The sequence below is a fragment of the Conger conger genome, chromosome 8 (genome assembly GCF_963514075.1).
Source record: "Conger conger chromosome 8, fConCon1.1, whole genome shotgun sequence".
Classification (NCBI taxonomy): Eukaryota; Metazoa; Chordata; class Actinopteri; order Anguilliformes; family Congridae; genus Conger; species Conger conger.
In genome coordinates, this window is record NC_083767.1 from 8,773,872 (window position 1) to 8,800,414 (window position 26,543).

The 26,543-nt window shown below is 40.2% G+C and overlaps 1 protein-coding gene across 3 annotated transcripts in view; it reads right to left on the reverse strand.

The window, feature by feature from the left end:
• LOC133135414 (zeta-sarcoglycan-like) overlaps nt 1–26,543 on the reverse strand; it is a 149,820-nt gene that overhangs the window by 396 nt on the left and 122,881 nt on the right. For all 3 annotated transcript variants that reach the window (XM_061252396.1, XM_061252397.1, XM_061252398.1), the window contains exons 5-8: nt 23,069–23,191; nt 20,282–20,354; nt 4,635–4,758; nt 1–236 (exon numbers count right to left, since the gene is read on the reverse strand). The exon at nt 1–236 is cut by the window's left edge and continues 396 nt beyond it. In XM_061252396.1, coding sequence (XP_061108380.1) covers nt 45–236; nt 4,635–4,758; nt 20,282–20,354; nt 23,069–23,191 — 512 coding nt within the window. In that variant the 3' untranslated portion in view covers nt 1–44. The remainder of the gene's footprint in view (nt 237–4,634; nt 4,759–20,281; nt 20,355–23,068; nt 23,192–26,543) is intronic.

Consider the following 26,543-nt stretch of genomic DNA (forward strand, 5'->3'; position numbering starts at 1 on the left):
GAACCAATCCCAAGGCTTGTCTGGTGTGAGAGTCCGGCCCGCTTTCAGCTCCAGAGACAGACGTTGCTCGTGGAATGACACGTGGAGGCCGACTCGGCCGGGGAGAGGTACAGCTTCCCGTTGGGACAGACGCACACCTCGAACACAGTCTGTTTGGACACTGGCTGCCCGGGGGACGCTGTCGGCCTGCCCACCGGAAGGTTTCCCAGTCGGATTGTGTTTGCATTTAAAAATATCTGTGGGATAACAAAATTTTGTTAAATTAAATTACATTTAGTTGTTTAAATCATATGTGCTTTAAACAACTAAAACATCTTATACAGCAACAGTAAAATGGCAAAAAAAAATAAAAAATAGCATTTTGAGCTTTGAGCAAATATGCAGTATGATCAACAGAAATATGAAAATAGGAACTATGACCTTTATGCTCTTCACAAATATACAATATTTATATATTGATATGGAACCACAATGAGATCACATATGGTCTGTTGACAAATTTTAGTCTATGGGTATCTAAAGTTCACGTCAACTAGACATAATATCATATATTTTACTTTAAAATAAGATTTTCATTGACAAAAGACACTATGTGCCTAAGATACCTGTTTTCACTCAATCTTGAATAAAATACACTGCAACATTGCATGCATTACCCACATGTGGAGACAATATGTGCCGCACATTCAAAATCATTACTTGAAAATACAGTTGTGAAAAAAAACCTGTAAACAATATATGGAAGGCTGTGCAAGTGATACATCTCTGGGGAAAATCTGGCCATCAATGGGTTAAGATACAATACAGCCTCTGCTGCCTGTGGTGGCGAGGTCTGCCAGCGTCCTGAAATCTGCAGGAGGAATACGTATATTCCCACTCTTCCATAAGGAAGCCAATGAACTTATTCTGAGCCCACGGGAGCGGAAAGCTCTGTCTCAGGCCTCATTCCAGAATGTTCCATGAACGCTCGATTTGGCTGAGATCAGAGGACCGTGTCATATGAACAGCGGCGGTGTCACGCTTCTCAAACCGCCGGCTGACTGCGTATGCACCGGGGATGGGGGCTGGGGGGGGGGTGGAGGGGGGGACTGCCATCGTGAAAGACACTCCGCTCTTCGGGAAAGGGAAGGTTTTGCATACAGTGAAGACGATCAACCGCTGTCCTTAAGCAATAATTTCTGTCAACTTCAGAGAGTGTTATACACTTAAACCACGCCTAGGCAATGATCTACTCGAGTGAATCCCACACAGTGTATGTTTGCCTTCTCCCATATGAAATCTCTCGTGGCTTTTGTAAAAACCAAATGACTCCCCAGCCATTATGATCTTTGCCATGTGATGATCCACGTGATGATCTTTGCCCCCCCCCCCCCCCATTAAACCATGCCTGCCTTTATCTTGTTGTGATGTATCCTCATTGTCTCATGAAGTGAAGAAGCTATTCCAAAGAATTTTGAATTTTGGGAATGTATTTGGAAGCAACTAGTTTCCTTTTCCCCGTGCAGAATAAGCCCTCCATTCAGCATTTAAAGCATTTATCACTGTTCTAGCCCAAACACAACAATGCTCAATCTTGTATTAGCTACTCACAGGACACATATTAGAACAAAAAATTAAGATATGCAGCAGCCAATGGGTATATTTTACTGTTATCCATTTTTACATAATTGCTGATCCTGTGTCCAAGATGCAGTGTCTCGTCTGGCTGCAACAGGAAACCCAATCAGCTATTACCGCTTGAAGCAAAATAAGTGGCTACTGGGTGGAAGAGAGTGTGTTTGGTATGTAAACAAGAAGAAGCAATCAGAACATGCTGTGCTAAAGAACTGTGCAGCTCTCTCCTACTCGTATGGATTTGCACCTGAAGCCATTCACCAGGTCATGTGACCCCTTCTTGGACGGGAAACAAACACCTCTGTCTGAGCCACATTAACCCTTTGAAGAGTAGGCTTTTTGGAAGGTCTTTTTTTTTTTTTTCTTCCAAACTTCTGAGTCAGTGTTCTACTGTAGAGCTCCACTACTTTCACTTACCAGAAGCGATTGTTACATCAGTGTTAGAAGGCTCAGTTAAGAACATTATTATTACATATTACATTACATTACATTACAGGCATTTAGCAGACGCTCGTATCCAGAGCAACGTACAATGAAGTGCAAATCGAACCCAGGGACAAATGTGATGAGGACCCTAGAGGAAAGCACGGTTCCTAATATTAGGAAATTTACATATAAAAGCACAGAGCCATCAACCGTACCTTGGTATGCTGAGGTAGAGCAGCTCAAACTGTGGTACAACTACATCAACATACTAATGTCAGTCAAGGGAAAGAACCCAAGCTTGCCTTAATTATACGCTTTAATGTTAACTGTGTTTGTAAAATTGGGTATTAGTATATAGAAGATTCTGAATACATCAGGAAGTCAATATGAATTACATTTAGCCATTTAGCCATTTAGCAGATGCTCTTATCCACAGAAAATATCAAATGACATTTTACATACAATACATTCACATTTGGTATTTACCAAAACATTAGCAGTTAAGCACCTTGCTCAAGGACACAACGGCATTAGCTGAGCTGTAAATCAAACGGACAACCTTTGAGTTAATGAGTTAATGAGTATTAACTTTCACTTTTGTATTCATATGAATATTCATGTGTATGTGTTCCTAGTGTATAGTCTTTCATTATCGTGCCAGACACATTTTAATTTGACGACATTCCACGGCCAAGTCCTCAAGGAATCCGTGTGCATTGATTGGCTGTGTGAATAAGGTTGATTTATTCATAGTTGTTGATACTCTTAAAAACATGATTTAGATTAAGTGAAATGAATACAGCCTGTTGCTTTGAGTCCAATTTCATGCTTGAGCCAGTCAAGGAAATGAAACATAATCACGGATTTATTTAAGCTTTGACAACTGTTTGTACTGTTTATTAAGTCTCCCACACAAAAAAAGCACCATGTTCGAGTTTAATTCAAACTGGCATTTTATCAACACCTAGAGACATATTGCAATGCTGTTGATAAAGAAGATACATGCAAACTAAAACTTCAGTTGTTGTTTATTAATGTCCCTGGGATGAAACAAAGCACGCCGAGAGCAATGAGCATTGCTACAGATTTGCAGAGGAAAAGCAATTAAACTACTGAAGTCATTTAGGCAAACAGAACAAAAACACATCAGAAAATAAATCACCATGACAACTGACAACTTATAACTGGCAACTTATAAGAAACTTTATAGTTTTGTCATACACATTTTTGTTTTATTTTGCTTCTATTTTGTTTTAACGGTTTGTACACTTGCAGCAACGTATTGTTGTGCTCATGCTATAGGTCGATTATTAACATTATTAGTCGTTTTTAAGGCTAATTTGATTTCATGAGTGAACTGTGTTCTACTGTGTTTTGGTTCACTTTAGAAAAATAGTATGAACCACTGGGTAGGTAAGATTTGGTTTGCTTTGGTTTCTGAAGATACGGCTGCTCTCTCAATTGGGAAATATGCCTGCCATGAAACAGTATGTAATACTTTCCTGTTGATTCACATCTCCAAGAGAAAATATTTTTATATGGATCATTTTTCATGACAAAGTTTGAAAGGAGAATGATTCAGTGTTAAAAATACTACTGTGCTAAGATCCATAAGATCTTCTGAAACAATAGGACAGGGGCCATAAATAGTTTAGAGGCCAGTTTGGTATGAAGAATCTTGAATTTAGTCTAGGACTAGTCTAGTCTTAATCTATGTCTGTGAACCTGGCTTCTTTCTTTAAGGGTAATTTTTGGAACACTATTGTACTTTGAAGGCGCATTTGAGAAAGGTGTTCCTTAAAGACTAAATATGTACCTCCACTGTACCTGTACTCTATTCCTGGGAGTATAGACAAACGTATCCCTGCACTGAAGAACCAGGGCCCACCACACCACAGGGCGCTCAAATGTACCTGCCCAGGAAAACCACCTGAGGAACGCACAGCCACAGCAGAGAGGTGGGTGCAGGTCCACTGTGTGTCACGAGCAGTGATTGCAAGTCAAATCATTTTGGATCAAATTCACAGGTAATTGAATGGGCTTTGTCCAATTTGAAGGTAGACATTCAGCTAAAAGTGCAAAATATAATTGCAACTTGACAGGCAGGGTGATGTGTCGCTGAACTGCTTGACAGTTAATTTAATAGCATCCTCACTTTCTAAAGCAAGGCCAGTGCAGAACGATAGAAATTCAACATGATCACTTTTTTTTAGCTAAGGGAGTATCAGTGTGGCATGGCAACCTTGGCTGATGACAGCCCCTGTTATATTCAGGCTACAAAAAGCATTTTTTTTACCTTTTCATCAAAAACATTTGAAGTACTATGCAGACTATAAAAATGCTTCACTTTTTTCAGCAAAGAAACGTTTAAAGTTGCCAAATCTAAAGGGCAAGGTTGTAGGCATCAAGTTTTCTTTTGAACAGCTTGTAAGAACCAAATACTACTCGATGCCACCATGTTAACCGGGTGGCAATCAGGTGAAAATCCTTCTGCCTAATAGACGATGTCAGTTAAAATGGACTCGGTTATTCAGAATTATAGACTTCGCTACTACACTCCAAACAGCATGAATGTATCCATCAGGCGGTCTCACCTCTCCTTCTGTGGACTGGAGTAGCAGGTCTTTTCGACACGAGACGTCAAGACCCCCGGCCTCCGCGGTTATTTCCACCCCTTTCGGGGCCTCCATTGTAAGCGTCCTTGTTGGCGATTCAAGCCTGCAAAATAAGCATTGACGAACACAAGTTACCTCATCTAAAACACCTACCAGCATCAATACTTTTTTTTGTCTCAGCGGCATTGACTTCGCAGACTAGATTGTGCCATAGATCTTGTAAATAATGAAGCGGACAGCAGGGTCAGCGGTGGGAGAGTGAAATTGGACGGATAATTGCTCAAACTTCCTCGGATACAGTTTTAATGTATTGCCATGGCGCGGCATTGATTAGGCAGGGAAACTAAAAAAAAAAAACCTCTCTGCCAGTTCTGCGCATCTGAAAGTCATTTGCAGAAAGGGCCGTCGCTTCTGAATGCTAAAACATGCAGGGTCTCAATTACTGTGTGGCTGAAATCAAAGGTGGTGGTCTACTGAGTGTCCTTCTGTGGACAACAATTCAAAGAATTCATTGATTTTCACATGGCCCTGCTTTTGCAGTTCCAAGCTATAAAAACATCCGGATAGTTATATAAAACTATAGATGATCCATAATTTCATATAAACGATAACGGAGTCTGTATTTCCCTTGAGTAGTTGTTCATTTTTCTGGCTTGGTTCTGCTCACAGGTTCTCATCACAATGCAACACATGATTTTACCGTAGAAGAAAATGCAATTCAGCTATTTTCAGTTTAACATTTGTTTACATGAATTTACACAAATACGAATACATATAAAAGGTGTTTCACAGTATTTGTTGAGTGTTCTCTTATTCTTAACAATAGATTTAAACTGAATAAAAATTGGACATTTTGCATTCCTCAACTGCTCTTGAACAGCACGAGAACAGACAGCAGAGGAAAGGGCTGATTATGAATAGCCATAACTGCACTCCGGGATTTACATTTAGACACTGTTAGTAATTAAAATTCAATGCATGTAAAGGAGTACAGAGCCTAATAATGCCAACAGTTCCTTCACCGAGAGCAGCCCACACAGCATCGCAGGCACTTGCTCAACTTTTGACTGACAGCTCGCTCAAGGCACTCCAGATGTCACGCTGTCTGCGACTGTCTGACCACTACAACAGAATCATAAATATTTGAAGGAAAATGGAAATACAAGATTTGTGAGGTTGAGGAAGAATGTAAAACAGCACACTGGGAAGTGGGAAAAACACACTCACACACTATAGTCCACTCCTACCTACCTACCTACCTACCTACCTACCTACCTTTATAAATGCTTTGTGTTTCTGTATTCTGGCCTTACTTGTAGACATGCTGAAGAATGAGGAAGCTAATATACCTGTAGACAACATAACTGTAGGAATGTCATTATGCCAAGACACGCTATGCCAAGCTTCTTGACCAGTGTGTCAAATCTTCTCTGAAATGTTTTTCTTTTAGCTCAGCACTATGACACCTGGTTTAACTAAGCATCCACAGTCTCCCATCGAGACGATGATGAGCAGAATCAGGAGTCTGGGCTAGAACAAAAGCCTGAGCCCTTTTCCAAGAGGGCCGGAATGCCTATATTATGCAGACTGTTACTATGGACGTGAAACTTGGACTCCAAAACAAGGCAGAAGGTATGAAAGGGCGGATTCACTAGGAAATTTCCTCTCGCTGTTCATATTTCCTACTGCTAGATACTGTACATCATATAGCAATACCTTTGTGTGCCTGGCATTTGACATTCTTCATTACCAATAGACATCTGCCTCTACTCTGGACAAGTTTGTCATTTCTCATTAACCGAAGGCATTCCCAGACAGATGGTGCAACCCGAGGGGGCAAGCGATACTGATTAATATAAGAGTCGCAAAATGTCCAAGAGAATCCCAATCCTAGAATCAAGGTACACAGGCCCATTATGAAATAAAATATTGCTTGAATGCAATGGGACAGACATTTACATTTATATAATTAACTGTTGAATATATCTGTGGAATGACTGGAATATATCAGAGTTAAATGCATTTGTACAGGTGCCTGGTTCATTCACAGGCATAAGAAATCCAATGAAGCAATACTGAGGAAACGTGGTCTAACATCTACTACAGCTTTGAAGCTGAATGCATGCAAACCATATCCATACACTCAGTGAACATTTTATTAGGAGAGGACCAGCTTGTTAATGCAAATATTTAATTAGCCAATCATATGGCGGCAACTAAATGCATAAAAACATGCACACGTGGTGAAAAGGTTCAGCTGTTTTTCAGAATGGGCAAGAAATGTGATGTAAGTGACTTTGACCATGGAATGATTATTGGTGCCAGACAGGGTGGTTTGGTGGTTTGAGCATATCAGAACCAGTTTTTCTCCTGGGATTTTCACGCAAACTAGTCTCCAGAGTTTGCAAAGAATGGTGCAGTCAGCTAAGTGCTTGCCAGGTCATAGAAAAGTGCATATTAAGATATATCTGATAAACTGCAAATTGTTTTAATAATGCACAGTACTTGGCGGTAAACAGCAGATTTATATTACTATATTAATTATTTCAGTATGTATATTTGAGGCTACATCATTTTTAATTTTATGTATGGCCACCATACACTGAGCAATACATTATGTTCAGTTTAAAAATCATTATTTACAATGTGCTTGCTGAAGCATGTAATAATGCATGATGAATAAATGAGGTAGCGCTTGTGAATGTGTTACGTTTGCATTATGAAGATGAAGCTGATATCAATCTTTACTGGAAATTCAGTTCTCTGCTGAATGTGTCAAACATTGTATACCATAATAATGAACCTTGCTCAATACAGTGCAGTACAAGATTCTGGAGTGAAAACGATCCCTGGTTACCGGCGCTAATGGCAATAGAATCCCGAAACATGTTATTTCATGCATCATCGTTTGCCATTGTTTCTTCAGACAAAATAAAAAAGCAGAGACTGCCAAACACCAGAATTCTGATACTTGGACAGATGGATGTTTTAATTCAAAGGTAAAATTACCATGAAAAACTCTCCTGAAAGTAAGTGATTATACTGAATCTGACAGCATGTGCCACTTTTTTTTTTTTAGATATTTTTTTAATATATTGTATTTTAAAGTTCAGATACCATGCAGAATTGAAATGCCAGTCATCTTTGACATAAGGACATATAAAGGGAATATTCTGCATAATTTCTCATTGTAGCAATCTGTGCAAAGGCATAAACTGTGTCATTTATATTTCAAGGACCAAATGGTAGCCGCCCAGATCATCATTGGAATGCACTGAACACGGTCTACCTGCCTGTGACCTGCACATGCCCTGTTATTTATGGTTATTATCACCTTTTAAAATCAGCGCGGTGAAACTCAGGAATGGGGTGATCAATCTAGCCAGGTATCACTGTATGCACAACATAAATTCAAGCTGCCATTTCAGAACAGGCCTCCGTGGTTTGTGAAAGTGTACTCTTACTCCGGTATTTTCCGTAGCGAGGGTCAGGTTAAACTGAGATACTGTAGCAGGGCCTGAAGCGAACAGTTTCAGCTCGCAAAACTTGCCAATTTGTCTGAATTAAAGCTATTCTGCAAAGAAGGGTAGGCTAAAATTCCTCCACAGCGATGTGAAAGACTGATAGCAAATTATAGCGTGTTTGGCTGCATTTATTTCTGCTGCAAGTGGTGCAATCAGTTATGCTTATGCAGTAATTACATTTTCACAGGCATGATATGGGTATTTGATTTTAAATACATGAAAATAATAATAAATAAATAATTAAAAAATAATAATTATTATGCTGAAAAGTACATTTTGTCAAGAGATCTGAAACCACTCAGTGTGACACACTAATAGAGGGAATCAGGAAGGGTGCAAATACTTTTTTCAGGTTACCGCATGTACAGTATCATACTTAAATAACAATTCGCTGGCATAGCTATCGTTAACCGAATACAAATAAAAACCGAACCCGGCGAGTATCTGATGTCTCCGGGCCTGTGCACAGTATAATTTAGTGTGATTGTGCATTTACTCTTCTTATAGGCATCGTAATGTGCACACTGGTATGGTGCATGGCAACCCTGCTCTCATGAATTAGTGTTTAATGCCACACGAGAGCCACGGTTCCTCCTTCAGCCCTGCGCAAGTGCGATAATGCACTTCATACATAAAGAGCTTTTATAAATCCCAATGACGCGCTAAAATATGACATTAATACCTAAATAATTTATTGCTTCAAATACAAAGGAGAGTAAAATAGCAAGTCACTTAACTGAAAAAGCAATAAAAACAATTAGGCTAGGAATGGACGGTGAGAGTACTATTAACTAACCAATTAAAACCTTAAAAGTAAAACAAACGATCCCTGCAGGAGGCAACAAAAGTAAATGGGGCCAAATCCACACAGAGCTTTATCAGTCAGGAGCAAGATTTAGACGCAGTAATCTGGTTTGTACATAACAGGGACCCAGGGGCGCTGCATCTTTAGAGAAGGGGTAATACTGTAGGTTTACATGAGCCTGCACGAGCGACAATCCAGGAAGCTGATTAAGGTGAGTATTTTGACGAATAAAAGTACTGCCGTCATCCAAGTCAAGAAGTTGTGATTAAATATAGTAATTCCTGTTTTATATCATTACTCAGCAATTTCTTCATTTATATGTGTCATCTTCATTGGTTTTGTTTATTTATTTTTACAAAGCAGAGAGCAGAGAAAGAGAGAGAAATCAGTAATGTCTGACCTCTGAAGAGACTGAAGGATATTAAAATCATCAATACTGTTGCAGGGCTCTGTATATGTGTGGCATCTCTGGGCTCTAGCCTCGGGTTTCTCTAAAAAGAGTTATACTCACACAGTTGTATCATGATATCATGTTCCACTGTGGCGATATGGTGGATGCATCCCTAAAACATAAATTTGGGAATGATCAGCATAGCAGTGGAAGCCCATGCTGTGTTTTGGAGCATTTAGTGCACTGTACTTCACACCTTGAGACGTCATCTGAGTAAAACAAAGAAGAGAGCCTGGCACAGACACCATGGGAATTCAGAGTTGGCGTATTGTCCTTTGGGATAATTGATAGGCAAAATTATGTTTTTGTTCTTTTTACTTCGTAAATCCCACATCCTGACTGTTCTGTACTCATCTGTTTTTCCCCACAATGTTATAGATCATTCCGTACCAGTCAAATAAATAATACAAGTGAACAAAACAGAAACAAATTATGTACAGCAGGTCAAGTCAAGTTCAGGAACACAAACAACCTAGGAAAAAAACTAGAGGCAGTGCGATGGGAATCGTGGAGAGATTTCTTGCAGCAATTTATCCCGCAGGTTTCAGACCACTAAGCAAGACATTACAAATCAGTGTATTATATACACCATATGCAGAATAGGCCTGGTCACCTGTAGAGCCGGGAGCCGCAGCAGAGACAGCTGACTGGGGCCCAGCCGGGGGCGTGCAGCCTGCCCAGCAGGGCCGCTCAGACGGTGCGTGGGAAGGCGCAGCACGCGGGGAGGTTTGTACATATGCAAATCACCACATGGTAATGAACCGATACACCTAAAAAAAACATCCAGAGGACTGTTATACTGGGGGCCGTGAGAGCATGAGCCCACTGGGGGGAGCACACGCAGGTACGCGTAACCGTTTGGCGACTTCAGCCACGTTCCCGCGTGCTTTAATAGCAGGGAGACGCGCCTCCTCGTGCTTTAATAGCGGGGAGGCGCACCTCCGCGTGCTTTAATAGCGGGGGGGAGACGCACCTCCGCGTGCTTCAATAGCGGGGAGACGCACCTCTGCGTGCTTCAATAGCGGGGAGGCGCACCTCCGCGTGCTTTAATAGCGGGGAGACGCACCTCAGCGAGCTTTAATAGCGAGGAGGCGCACCTCCGCGTGCTTTAATAGCGGGGGGGGAGACGCACCTCCACGTGCTTCAATAGCGGGGAGACGCACCTCCGCGTGCTTCAATAGTGGGGAGACGCACCTCTGCGTGCTTTAATAGCAGGGAGATGCACCTCCGCGTGCTTCAATAGCGGGGAGACGCACCTCCGCGTGCTTTAATAGCGGGGAGACGCACCTCCGCGTGCTTTAATAGTGGGGAGACGCACCTCCGCGTGCTTCAATAGCGGGGAGACGCACCTCCGCGTGCTTTAATAGCGGGGAGACGCACCTCCGCGTGCTTTAATAGCGGGGAGACGCACCTCCGCGTGCTTCAATAGCGGGGAGACGCACCTCCGCGTGCTTTAATAGCGGGGAGACGCACCTCCGCGTGCTTTAATAGCAGGGAGACGCACCTCCGCGTGCTTTAATAGCGGGGAGACGCACCTCCGCGTGCTTTAATAGCGGGGAGACGCACCTCCGCGTGCTTTAATAGCGGGGGGAGACGCACCGCCGCGTGCTTTAATAGCGGGGAGACGCACCTCCGCGTGCTTTAATAGCGGGGGGAGACGCACCTCCGCGTGCTTTAATAGCGGGGGGAGACGCGCTTCGCTGGGGAGGCATAAGCCCTGCCGGCCCTTAGCTAAACTGGAGAGTTAGAGATATCTGTGCATCGCCAGCTCGATGCGAGAGTAGGCATGATACGTGAAGATTTTCTGGTATTACTCAGAATCCAGCCTGCACTGCCTTTGGCATATTGTAATCTTTGTAGGGATTTGCCGGACACAGAAAAAGGGCAATTCGATAATCAATTCGCCATGAAACAAAAGCATGAAGGAGATTTTCCACATCAGGGACACTCAGGGATGACCTTTATTAAGAAATGTTCTCGAGGTGAGACGGAGGAAGTTATTTTCCGAAGTTATTACCCTGAGATTGAAAGGTTAGGAGAGGACCCGTCTTTGGCCGAAGACCCCCCTCCCCACCCACCCCCCCGACTATAATTATCTGTCCATCTCCATTAATAATAATAAACCATACGTGTAAATCATGATTGAGTGAGAGATGGAAAATCGTGAGAATGTGATCATTTCCAGGAAATTTCTGTTCATTCATGCATATTCCCATTAGGCATTTGGTCCTGGGACAATGAAACCAGCATCTGGCTCTGATTTACTGTATATCTGAATGCCATTAGTATGCACTGAATTACCTTTCTGAAACCCGTTTAGTTGTCAGTTGTCTCCTGATTCAACAGAGCCCGATTCGAATTTTCATTTTATTTGACTAAACTGATAGAAATAAGGTGATGACATTTCTAAAATGGCATGTCCATGGAGTGTTTCTATACCCAATGCAAGGAGGATTTGGACATTTTTGGACATTAAAAAAAACCAAAAAAAAAAAACAGATCCACATAATCCAATCACATTTCATTTCTGTGGCTGAACTATTGGCAAAGCATGGCTAAGTGAAAACACTTATCACTCCAGCCACAGGTTCGGTAAAGTACCTTCACAATCAGTTCAGGATGAGCTCCATGACATTTTGGCAAATCGGATTCAGCGTGATGTTGTGAGCGAGAATTCAGGGAGCTCCCTTTCTCTTGTCGTGGATGTCACTCAGGATATTTTCAAAACAGATCAGTCAATCCAGGTCTTTGGAAGTAAAACAAAGGAAGGAGATGAGAAGAACACGGGCTGCTCGTTGAAAAGACACTGAGCCATTTCTGTGACGTAATAACACAGGGAGCAAAAGCTGGAATCAAGAAGTCTAGAAGGGCGGAAATCTAGGTTGAGGGACATTTTGACATAAACAGACTAGGATATCCCCAATATAGCTCAGGTTTTACCCAGATAAAGCCTGGCCGTGTCCTAGTCGGCTATAAAACTTTAACTTTTTAACCAAAAGTAGCCGGGTTTTCACCCGAATGCCTAGACAGCACTTCGCTGACAACTCAAAAATGTTGGCTGGGAAATCTGAGGTACATTTGCAGGGGCGCTTGAAAGGACAGCCTTCAGATGGAGGAGAAAGGTTTACACCTGACAAGTTGACAAGAATGAGTCTCCATTATGCATTATGTTTACTGCTGTTTTCAAAAACAGAACCCAGAGCTGCTGTTTCTCATACTGCAGATACATTCAATTATTAAACATGTTTATACATAAAGAACTAAGAGGTTTTTCCTAATTCTTCTTATAGCATTAGAATAATGTAGATGTTAGTAAAGCTTTGTTCTACTTGGTGGCCATTACGGCATTGGTGAAATAAAGAAGAAAAGTGTAGACAAGATTTCTGGAAGAAAAAAAAGAATGGCCATTATAGGCTGAGAAACTTTCAAACACCATTTTCAAAATGGTTCCTCATTGGCCAGGCGCACAGAGATATAAATTAATGCGATGTCATTCAAACGGGGAAATGGGAGAAGCACAAATCACAGATAACAATCTTCTTGCCATGTTTTTTTCAGCGCTGTAAACAAGCAATAATGAAGAAAAGTTTGCCGTTAGCCTGCTGTAGCCGCATCATTACTTGCCAAGAAAACGGAAAGCTACTTTTGGAACTGAAAATGGGCAAACATTATGAGAACTAAAAAAAAAAACAACATTGTCACTAAGAGGTGAAAAAAAGTTGGGGAAAAAGTTAGGTTTACAAAATATACAGGGTCTTGCTGACCCTGAGGTAATTTTGAATTCTTACTTGTTCATTTTGAAGGGTGTCCCAATACAGTCATGGTCAAATGCATTGCAGAATTTTGCACTTGGCACAACATTTGGATTCATTGAAAGTCACTGAATCAAACCCTCTTCCACAAGGGATGGTTCAATTGATCTGAATTCCATTTTGTATAAAGGATTTTAACAGATATACTGTCACAAATATGCTTTACAGAAACAGGAAATATGAACCATTAGGCAGGAGATATCCTGACAGGACCGACACAAATCCAGCAGATGAGATATGAACGTAATGTACGAACGATAAATTCACTTTTCAGAATCGAAATTTCCGTAAACTTCCCTAGGCAGCCGCTGCCATTTAGGTCATGGTTGGAAACAAAATATCCAGATGCAGCTATATCTTATTGTTGAAAATAAGGTGGTTTCATAGAGCTCAGCATTGCAAAGGCCCTGTTTTTCATCATATACGTTAACATAGACCATGGGTGCACAGCAGGGGCCAATCCACTTCAGGATTTTGTGCCAACTGCTGCTCTTAATTATTTAGTTTAATTATTAGCGAAGCAATATGCAATTGATCAGACATTTGCATATGCACCAGCTACAGCTGCGGACTGCTAGTGTATGCTAAAGACTTTACTCTGCTCAAGTACAGGAGTGAAGCAGCATCATTTCTAGAGATGTCAGAAAAATAAATTAATGTAACTGGTTGGAAGAAAAACCAGCTGGCAGACAGGCCTCCAGGACCGGAGTTGTGCCGCCTTGCCATGGACACCGCAGCCAGGTCATTCTGAATACTGAAACTTCTGAAGAACAATTCGAGGAGTTCACCCGGAGCAAAGACTGTGTACTGGAGAGCTTTTAAAAAATTAACACGCCGTCTGACTCAATTTATCAGAGATAACAGAATTGCTCATGGAAGGAAAGTGGAAACATAAATTGCAGGTCAAGTGAGCACAATAAATATGTATTCATTAATATGTATTTGCTTTGAATGTTTTCCTCTTTCGAGGCTCTATTTGGTGTTAAGTCCTTCATTTTAAATAAGCAGAAGAGCTGTTGCCTGTGAGGACAGTTTGTTGAGGTGATCTTAGAGGCAGTAAATGGAAATGTACCCCAGGGTAGGTATTCAATCTCCTCGTCCTTGCTCCACCACTGCTCAGTGTAAATGATTGTGCATTTATATGTGATTCTGGGAATAATAACCAGAAAGAGGTGCATAATTCATTTTACAATAACTTTTGGAAAGCATTTTATGCTTGCTTCTTAATTGTTATTTCAGAAATGTGAATTCTCCCAGTATTGTTCAATGATTATGTTGTGAAATTTGTACTGCAACAGCATAATTTCGTATTATTTATTATTCATAACATGTTTCGTTAACTGTACAAATAAATAAAATAAGCACAATATTTGGCTACACAAATCAAATTTGAATGAATTCGGTAACCGTGGACAATAGAGGAATTCAAAGCATCCAAATGAAAGAGAGTTTGGGTGCACACTGAGAAATCACTGTGACATTTCTTCTTTGTCTCACAAAATACCTTGGCAGGAAGCGGAGAGAAAGGGCTTCCTCACATCGCCTCTTTCTGACACTGGAGAGCGCCCTTGTGAAGACCACGTCAAGGTCAGAGGAGATGGAGAGCCATGTGTCTGTAATCTCTCTAAATTAGAGCTGCTGTACAAGGAATCTATTGTCCAGGTTTCTAGTCTTTTCAGTCAATTAGATTTAGATCTCTTTGATGGGTGAGGCCAGGCATGTTTTTTAATGCACTGGCAGGACATGACAGTCTCCTCTGCTCTGTATTCTGTGCAGGGTACCTGAAGGCACATGCGTTTGGCATTTTTTCTGATTGGGGCAAAGACGACTGGTACATCCAAACTGGGCATGTCTATGTCTGTCTGTCAATCAAGCCAAGAGACATTCTTTATTGGATCCATGTTATGCTTTGCCCATTTCAGTAGATACTGGATCAGTATTCTCTTCTGTCTGTCTAAATGGTGGTGGGGAGAATTTAGAATTTAGATTCAGGGTACCGAGGCATGAGAGAATGCCTTTTCAGATGGATAACCAGTTTAGCATTTCTGCGTTTGAGATGGTAATGTAGCTACCAATTACAAGAACTATCAATGGTTTGTCGACACATCTCTTCTGTCTGTGTCAGTTTGTAAAAGACATTTCAGAAGCACTGTATAAATAAAATTATAGCAAAACTTCAAGCATTAAGTAGTTTCAGAAAAGTATGTAATTTTGGATGCCAGATAACTGTCACATTGATTCTGTGATGCATTTCTGTAAAATGGATAATTATTTTTGTTGTGTGTATAAAACCTGCCTCTGGTTAATTTCACAAAGATGCAGTAAGTTACTTGTAGCTGTATGTATGCTTTCTACCAGAGAAACATAAGTTCTGGGTAGAATCATGAAGAACATTGTTGTTAATTCACAGATAAAGGATGAGAGCTCTTCTGTGAGATATTTTAGCATGCATTGGTAAGGGCTTGTGCAACATATGTCAAGGACAATATGAAGGACAGTGTCACACCAATTAATGTCCCCTGTTCTCATGCCCATGCGTAGATAATCTGTCTCATGTTTATGCACAACTAATTGCAACCACAATGTCACTGCCTTTCCACAATGGTAAACAGAAGATTTGATAACAATCTTTGAAAGGCCACCATTGGGTTTCAAAGGGAATGATTTCCAAACATTGCTGTATTAATACTGTCCTTAAAATGGATAAACTGTCCATTCAGAAAATGCAGATAGCTTGGTAAAAAATGTTAATGCTAAATGTTTTCTTTAGATTAAGAGTAACACCGTATACTGTATATACGTATAAAGAAACATATATTTTTATTTGCAGTCAAATCTATTCCTTTAAGTCTTCTGGTATTAAATGCAGTACACATATATTGTAATATTTCATACATAAGTATTTATTTATTCAGATATCAAGCCCCTGTGTGTCCATCATGACTCTGTTTTTCATATGGACTCATTCAGGCCAGCAGTGCCCACTGCCCAATGATAATGTTTCTTAAAATATTACCTTCATTCTAATTCTTCTCACTATAGCAACTACTAAGATTCAAAGTGGCATGGTAAAAAAATGCTTATTGCAATGCTTTGGAAAGGAAACTCTGACAGATGTTAGTTAATATGTTATGACCAGAAGGTGTGTATACTGTTTATGTTTTCACGGAATGCGGTCCCAAGAGTCTGACCTCGCCAACTGCTTTTGTTTATCTAAGGACAGGGAGCAATGGCTCTGGGCTTCAGCCACTGCCATTCAGGGCCAGCTACACAAAGTCCTGCTTCCTGCTCCTTTGGAAAATGGAGAATTACCCAAACAAAAAAAAAAAAAAAAAAAAAAGGGGGGGGGGGGCTTTGTTTGATCTTGTAGTTCTAGTTGTTGCCACTGTTATGTGAAAAATCCCAGACAAGATTGATTCTTACTGTAGCTTTAGAATACTGGAAGGCACATTGTTCTGTTGAGTGTCTGAGATCACACAGGATATTCTCACAATGTTACTGAAATGTTTTTTTTTTTTCAATTTTATAACATTGCCACAACATTGCAGCAACATTGCGAGAATGCTTTCTGTTGGCGAGCGTACCAGGTTAGCTTTTCTCCACCCCACTCTGTGACTCTTACCATTGGCCAGCAGCACACTGTATGCACACTGTGTAATGCACACCATGTAATGCACGCACTGTGTAATGCACACTGTATGCACACTGTGTCATGCAAGGAACGCCATTCATCTATAAATCACTTTCATTACCAGGGAATTCCCTTATTCCAAGTGAGCTGTGAAAATCCCATGATGCACTGCGCTCGGTGCAAAAGGGAGATGAATGGAATATGAAGAGCTGATCCAACAAAAAAAAGAGCATCCATTTATTGTAGCATCCCTCAGGCCCATGAAAATATGTGAAAACCAAACTGCTGTCATAAATATAGCTCAATAGAACACCGTGTTACTTTGGCTTTCGGCAAAATAAGCGCTGAAGGAATGCTGGGATAGAAATGCATAAATGTAAAAATAATCATCATCTTCCAAAGTAACATTCATTTTTGTTCATGAAGTTTTGTGCATTTCTGAATGCAATTAAAGCCTTCTCATCATTCATTCTTGAATGTATGTTCTGTGTGGGACTTCTGCAATGGAGAGAATAAATCTTTAATGTATTCATTTTGCACTCCATAAAAAATGTGAAAGTATATTTACGTTGTAATTCTGGAAAAATTTGAACGATGAACATCAGCATTGATGCCTGCCTTATACCCTGAAAAAAGTTGTTGCAAATATTGCATGTCTGCAAAGGTAAAAATGTCTTGTAATGAAAGACAAAACTCCTACACACTGCATTACTGACAAAAAGCATTACATTTACAATTACCTAAGCTTTTGATCCTCCTCCAAAACTTCATCAGACCCTTTGAAGAAGTGAACACTTAGTTTGTAATAAATGTGAAACTGTCTTGCAAGTTATTGAAGTGTGCCTGAGTTTTCCCTTTGATAACAAATCACAACAAAAGCAGACAGTTGCTTTGCGGAGCGTGCCGACTGTATGGCAACCTATCACTCTGTCAGTCTGGATTAGACTGGATCTTACCAAAGCCTTTTCTTCAGGTTCTAGCAGTCTGATCAATTCCAATCTCATTACGGCAGAATTAGCTAGCAGGACTAGTTGATAGTCAGTACGCACTCAAGCAAGAACAAAAAAAAAAAACAGGCCAGTTTGTTAGATGGTGCTCTCCCCCATAGGAGAGTAGAGGTAGTTAAAACAAAATAATTGTACCTTTATTGCTGGGTGCCCCAATGGTCAAACCCTCCAGCTAATAATGATGCAATCTGTATTTTCAGTTAACAGCTTTGAAGACGAAGTGCTAAGTGTTTCACAGAATTAAATCCTTTGGAGCCATTTCCTCTCTGTTTACAAACACCTCTCATGGAAGCATTATAACTGATATACAGAACGCAACAGATAAAACATGAAAAAAGTAACAAATAAATATTTTTTTATTTCTCTGACACTTTTAGCCAAAGCCACTTACAGTTGATCAGACTAAGCACGGGACAATCCCCCCTGTAATAATGCAGGGTTAAGGGCATTCTCAAGGTCCCGACAGCTGTGGAGATCTTATCGTGGGTATACCAGGGCTTGAGACACCAACCTTCTGGGTCTCTCTCATGTACCTTAGCTAGTAGGCTACAGGCTGCCCCCATAACAGACAATGTGGAGGGATTGTGCTTGAGTTTCTGGGTGTGTTTCTGATGAATTCAATGAGCAAGGATACAGAGGGAGGAAAGAACAATAAGCTGGGCACCATCTTCTCTTATCTGCCAAACAAAGAAAACAAACAGCCAACCTGCACTCTCCCATTTTCAAAAAGGAAATATGGTCACAAAACTATATAGTACAATTTACACTAATGCATTGTTTTTTTGCAGAGGTAGTTTTTTATTTTCAGTGGTGGTTTTGATGTAGGGAAAGATTTAAAAAAAAAAGAGGTGTATATGAAAATAGAAACATTACATTGCAAAGAGCAAATTGAAGCATGGGAACTCGGGAGTTGAAATTATGTCCGTACTTTTGTAGAAAGAAAAACGCTCCCCTTCACTCTGTTTTCAAATGGATATATTGAGTCAACAAACCAAAGAGAAAATCAGGGGTTGTAAACATGAATGTGACCATAACAGTGCTTCATTTTGAAGGCAAAGATGTGGAAGAGAAGTGCCTAAGCAACAACACAGGCCTAAAAACATATTTGACTACTGCATCTGCACTTGCCCTCTATTTATATTTTAATATGTAACACTCTCCATACAACACTGCAGATCTGACAGAAGGTTATTCGGCTGGCCAGACTCATATACACATAAAAGCAACAACCTCCTCAATACTGCTGGCTGGTTCAGACATATTTGTTTTCAAATATTTTAGAGTCATTTAAAGTAACAGAATTCTGAAAACTGAGGGAAACCATGCTTGGAAATATAAGCAAAAGTACATTTAAAACACTATTTTGGCCCACAGAGACATCGACGTAGGTCAACTTAAAATGACAAAAACAAATCAAAAACCTTTATTATTTAAAAACAGAAGTCCAAATGTTCTCTGAGAAAGGATAATACCTATTTTAATTCAAACAAGGTATGATTTACATTCCCTTTTCAGCAATGCTATAGCATAAGTCATTAGACTTTAATAGGCTCTACCAAGCCATTTCATGTCCCATTTACTTCAACTGTATAATTTGCCCCCTTTTCAGAAGAAGGAAAACGTACTTGACACGAGAAAAAGGTTTCTATTTTTTTTCTCAGAACTAAGTGCTGCTATTTAACTCATCCGCTGATTTTAATAAATACACAAAAATGCCACTTGAATCAAATCACACAAAAGTATTTGCTTAATCAGATTATGGATAGCTTTATGCATTTGAATGAACAATCAATTTCATAATTGTGAAATTTGAGAAGTCAGAGTAATATTCATAATGTCTGTCAAACGTAATTATGAGAGAGATGGGAACGGTGGAGTCAGGTCAGTGCATTTCATGCTGTGGGTAAGCACAGTTTGTATGTGTAGGAAGCTGGCTGTCTTTACTCACAGAAAAAATAAAGTACTCCCATAATTACAATCTTTCATTTACCAGCACAACACATAAAATACTTTATAGTCCAAAGTTCCATTATATAGCTTCAATCTGTGTTAATTTTTTGTGAAGTTAACAGATGTCTGTTTTTGCCAACAGGCTAGTCCAGTGGCAGATCAAGTCATGTGGTGTAATAAAAGCAAGATGAAATAATAGCAGAACTAATAACTTCTCATAATCCTTCTGTTGGTTCAACAATGGATCATTTGAAATAATTTTCAAACCATGCTTGAATACAAAATCCCCATATGAGGAAAGAAATATTGCATATCAATCGTGGAAACTGTGAATGGTATCCAGTGGAGAAAAGACATGTGAGTGTATGTGCGGGGAGAGTGAGAACAAATTGACGGCAAAGACAGAGTTAATTACAAACACAAAATAAAACTGCGTCGTCTCTTACTTCAGATCTTGAAAAGCTTCCGCCCGGATATGTGGCGTTTCGACAGAGTGCTCGAAGACGGCGCCTTCGGTACCTGAAAAAATCAACACATTTCAAAATCAAACGTGGCAGTGCTTCGACATTTCAGGTACTCTGCCCAGTGCGTATACCCAGTGGCAGCTGAGGGCACACAGTTGCCATTAGATGGGGCCAGTAAGCCAGCGGGAGACAGCCAGGAGCAAAGCACTCTGGTAACATTTCACTGAGCCCCCCTGACAGTCATTTGGACAATTAGCAGCCGCTGTGGTGACTCTTGTATTGTTATGATACAGCAAAAACAATCCGTACAGGCTTCCTTCTTATCTTAAATGGCTGTGGTTTACTGTAGGTCTTCAGCTCACAGCATCTCTGTGATGGCCCAGTGCGTTGTTCTGAGAAAGGCTGGGAGTACACACTCAGGCAATTCCCATTCAAGCAATGCTAGACAAGGGCATGCTGTGATTATTTGTATTGTACCAATTAATTTATAGGTTGCTGAACATTTAAAAATGAAAACGAGCCTCTAATCCAAATAATAGATTCCACTAACAGAAACAAAACACCTTGCAAAAGACAGACTAATCAGGCATAATAATCAGACAACATTGCAGACGAAAGCAGAAGAAATTGAATTACTGTTTACAGTGGGAGAAAATTATTTAGAGTAGCACTAATGTATTGTGATTATCCTGCAGAAAACAGCCTGGATAAACTGAGCATTTGCGCTTAACTTTGGTATAAATACGCTAAAGCCTCATTCATACTTGTCACACAGTGTCGTTCGACAAAAATGAAAGTGTCGCTCAACATTTTGCATTCATACTTTAGCGACGGTCTGCGATGAGGGTTCTATTGTCTCTATGGTAACAAAACGTCAAACCCCTGACAGTTTGACAACTCCTGACAGCCAAACTATATAACAGATTCATATAGTATATTGAAATTCAGGTGTTCAGAAGTTCAAGGGCAATTCATAAGACAGTGTGTAAGACAGACTACACTACAGTGTGTTAAATGAGTGTACATAGCTTTATTCAATCTCAGATCTTTCCATAACTCATGTCAAAGATTAAGTCCAAATACATTTTATAAATGAGGTCCCAAGCTTCTACTCTTTCAAAGCTTCTTCGGACATGGAATTCAATATCCGTAATCCCACTGCTTCTACAGTGCGAGGGACAAAGTTTGAAACGGTAAATAAATCCCCATAACTTTCAGATATCATCCTTCCTCATACCTCTCTTGTTTTTAAGGACCCAGAGAACGGATTGGGACAAATCTATTTTGGCCCCGGCGACCTGATCACCACCTGAATGATTCTCACTTGATCAAACTGGCAGTTTGAGTAATTGGGGAAAACAGTGGAGTGAGGAAACAAACAAAGCGCAATCGCATTTTCACCTCTAACCTCTAACAGCTCAATGCAGACTGATCCCAGCACCAGACTATTTCAGCCAATACAATACCTGTAGCCCATAGCAACATCACCCTTGCCTGTACTAGAATATTAAAAAATAAATCATTCAAGAATATCTCAAGTAAGTTTAGCACCCTGCTGAACAAAACAGCTCACGTTAAGTTTTGAAACAGCCGGTAGCTGGTTGACCAGTTCAGATCAGCTCCATACTCATCATGGTTTGAAACAGCTTGTATCTGGTAATTTAAAGATGGTCATAGCTGGATTTTATACCGGGGTATGTATTTCATAATTACATCCCGACACTGAGGAGTGAAGCAGGGAGAATTGACAGCCTAAAACTGATATCAGATGTCAGAGTGTTATTGTGTAAGATCAGCGATCTTTATGAATTTACATGAGAGCATGGAGGAATTTGTTGAAGAACATTCTCCATTTTATGCAGCTACAGACATTATGGTGCTATCAAGGGCTTGGTAACTTGATTAAACTGCCTGTTCCAGTTGCATGGTTCCAAAGATAAATTTAGGTAATGTCAGCAAGAAGGAAAAAAAAAGCCTCCGAACTCCAACATTACTGCATTGCATTAGCATACGAGACGCACCAGAGAAGACAGTGAGTCAGCTATGCAAAGATCAATTTTGAGACAAGTTTAACAACAGTTAAGGATTAGGCTTCTCCATTTTGCGAAAATTGAATTTAACATTATCGGTTTGCCTACCGAGCTGCACTTCCATCCAGCTACATAACTGTCATTCCCAATCTGGCTTTACAGATCTCATCAGTCCTCATTTCTGCCTCAAACAGATGCCTGACCTCAAACCCAGGTCTTCAAGTTTAGACTTGGATCACTGTTACCCGTCACACACAACAAAGGCTTTGAAGCTGTCTGCGTTTCTGCTTCCTCGATATATTCATTGATTACAGAAATGAAATCCTTCCCGGTGTATTCCTGGGTGACTGCGCCATAGTTTGATGAATGCGTGTCAGTTTGAACGGAAGCCACTGAATTCACAATGCATACAGTATTTGTGAAGCAGGATTACGGAGTTAACCAGATAAATGCACAGAGTAAAACCCGGGGCAGCTCTTTTAACTTCAGTCCATGTTCCAGATTAGGAAGGGTTTTGGGTTTTACTCTGTGCATTCATCCAGATAACTCAGTCACCCTGCTTTATAGAAGCAGGCCCCTGATATATTATGCAGTGCTCCAACTATAATTGCACTGAATGTTTTTTTTATACTTTTGAGGGAAGTCCGTGCCCCCTTGGACCTCCCCCAAGTCGTGCCCTTCCAGGTAGAAATTCATTCGGGGGTCTTGAAGGAATTCTTGGGGGGTAAAATCGTCTCACCTGTCACTCTTAGCTTCTCTGTGCCAATGCTGACCTCCTCTTCGTCTGCCGAAAATAGCATCCTTTCACCGTCACTGCTACGGACCTCAAATCTCTGGCATTGTGCTTCCACCATCTCTGATCCTGAAAGACAATAGCAGGGCATCGCTCAGCTGTGAGCTGAAACGGTACACAATCAGGAACAACAGAGCATCGGCAAACATCCAGGGCAAACGCTGAGAGATAGGAACACAGCAGCCCTTCATATCCGTGCCAAGTGTAGTCTCTGCCATTGAGTTTCACAACTAACTCACAAGTTTGTCTGGCTAATAGGCCTTTTAGAAACGTATTTTCCCCAACACCAAAGGACTAAAATAATACAAGGGCTGGCTTCATGAACACAAATTAATTAAATTTTGTATGGATAATCTCCATTCAAAATTGAGATTAGTCGAGGACTCTGCTTAATCTGGGTCTGTGAAGCTGGCCCATAAATTTTTTTTATAAATATAAAGGCAATACATTCATGATACATGCAGTTCTACATGTCTTATGAAGGAAGGAAATCACAAAATACATTTGCTATTGCAATTGACACTGTTGCTGGGGTCTCCCTGAAGTCACCGTACCACTGTGGCCAATTATAACACGGGCTGTTCCCTACTACATCGTTGCATTTGCTGCACAGATTCTTCCACAAAAAAGACTGGGAGATTATGCCTTTTTTTCAGTGGTTCCTTTCATCATCCTTGGTTAAGACAATCATGTCACAAATGTCAGCCCTGATTTCCTGATCAAAGCATCCAGGCACCAGAATCATCAATCAAATAACACCCACGGTATTCAAGTTGACTATCATGTTGGCTAAGATTTCATTTATCAGATCAAATCTATCACAGAAAAAAAATCAAATAGATTACCTTAAAACTGAATTCTTTCTTTCTCACACAGAATAAAAACATAATTTCATGACCTGAAAATACATTACCAGGAACCAAACGGTAAATATGAAATTGCTTTCCTTTGTGTCACAGCTGTCACAATATACACTTCAATATTCTCTCACAAACAATTCTACCAACCTGGCGTAAACTCAGATTACGATGTTGAGTAAAATGTAGTGAATTATTACCATACTAAAAAATAGGAATGAGGAAACAAACACAAGATTGAGCAAAACATACACACTATTATAAAACTCTCTAGTTTAACAATTCATGCTATCATAACCAGCAATGACAGCTCATGAAAAAAATCATAACAGCATCACAAAAAATGAAAATAAGGCTGTAACTATTCACGTTAATTTCAAAGTAAAATGATTAATACCGTAAGATGATTTCTGCATCGTGTACATTCCAGCAGTTTTATGGCACCTGTCATAAGATATAATACACTATCATGGCTGGCTATACAATGTCATGATGATATTCAGTCATGCTTTTGGCAGTATAATGTAGGCTTTACTGTACATTACTCAAGTAAATTGTTGCCCAAATTACAGTGGTTGACTGAATTGAATACACAAACATGAATATTGTGAATAGTTGTTAATGGCAATATTAGTTCAAAATTAATAACATAATAACAATGCATGAATTGAGCTGTCTCCCAATAAAGCATATGATGGAGGTTCAATGATGCTGGCAGGCCTACAGTACTGCCTTTGGGGAAATTTAAATGCTCACAAAAATGAGAAGAAGAAACATGGAGCTGAAAAATGGAGCTGAATCACTTCAGCATTGCAGACCATGTTGAAACTGGAGCACAAACTCAAACCCAGCCTCTTTCCCCAGGAAGAACCAAAGCCTCGCCCTGCTCAGTGCCACTGACGAGACAAACAGCAACAGTACTCATGGCTGTCACACTCCAATGATGAATAAATTATATCCAGTTAAAAAAAGCTCCAAAGATCATTACTGTAGCTTGTTTAAGAGAAGTGGAGTTTCCAATATTTTGAAAACCATCACGGGCTACATTTGTTTTTGATTAAATTAACAGCGGGGTCCTTTCTAGGTGAGTGCTGGGTGCACATGCTTTTAGAGGTGTATTTAATAGTTTGCAATTTTCAATGTTTTATTTATTTTTTTACTGTCTATAAAAATTAATTAGATAAAATAAATAAATGTGGTCTCTCTTAATAAGCAGTTACTGATCTCTTTGGCTACATGGCTACATTAATTAATTTATTTTAATAGCTGATGGAAATAACCCAAAAGCATCTTAGCCACTTAAGATCCATGGCAATTAAATCCTGTTATAGATAAAAGGGTATGAAAAAAAGCATTCCTAACAAAGCAATTCACTTTAAATACAAAGCTGTTTCAAACTTACAACACCCTCCTGGACAGCAGTACTGTTTTTCCCCCTACATTTCCATTTTTGGCTCAAAAAGTCCCCAATTACTCTACTTTTGGCAAACTTATTATTCTCAAAAGGTCTAACAAATATCTTTAAAAGAAAGGGCTTTTAAAAGAAAAGAAAATATAACATATCCAGTGAGTCTCTCCCCCTTCAAGCTGAACAAGCCAGTCACACGTTCAGTCAGAAAACGTTTGCTAAGTTTTGCTATGGTTTCTGGGTTGAACAATATGTTTTCTGCCAACTGGATGTAATGTTTTGCAACAGCCTTTGAGGTGTGTTTGCTCCCGTTTGGTGGGTGTGTCAGGGGTATATCCCAAATCAATAATGACGAGGCCTATACTTTAGAGTCCAGAGAACGCCTTCTAGGATGCCATAGGAGCAAACCAGCTCATTGAGAGCTTCTGTCCAAGATGATTATACCTGTAGCTGAAAAGATGCCCCATCAAAGTAATTATCCTCGAAATCAAACATGGAGCGTTACGATTATGTGACTGATTGATTTCATTTGTGAATCTCAGAAATTGTACAAAAATGCCCTCAAACAGGAAAATATATGTTGCAGGGAGTGTTTATGCAAATATAATTGGCTGCTTTGACTGAAACTCAGATCTGGAGCCAAATCCATCTTATTTGTTTTGTACGCTGATTTTTTTTCAGGGAGTGAATGGCAGAATGATTTACAGATTTCATATTTCACCAGGTTAATTTGGGACACATTTGGCAATGCAACCAAATGATTACGAATTAGATAAAACTTTAAACAAATAAATTATGCTGTAAATGTGGTTCAAATAAGAGATTATAGGCTTCTGTGTGACCTGACAGCTGGGTGAAATTTGATTGGTCCAGGGATGCATTCCATAGATCCTTTCCACCCCTCCACCGGAAAAGATCCATTAGTCAGTGTAGACTGAGTACTAGGGGATATGTACTGTGATTGGTCAGGACATCATCCAGGGAAGGAGGGCTTCCACTGGCAGATTATTCCCCACTTTATCACGCAATAGTGACTGTCCTGGTCAACAGGGTGCCTGCAATCTGTCTGCACCAGCTGTGTGTGTGTTTTGCTGTCCTCTGGCACTGTGTACTTGCAGCAGAAAACAGGTGGAAATCGAGGCAGCACGCCCCCCCC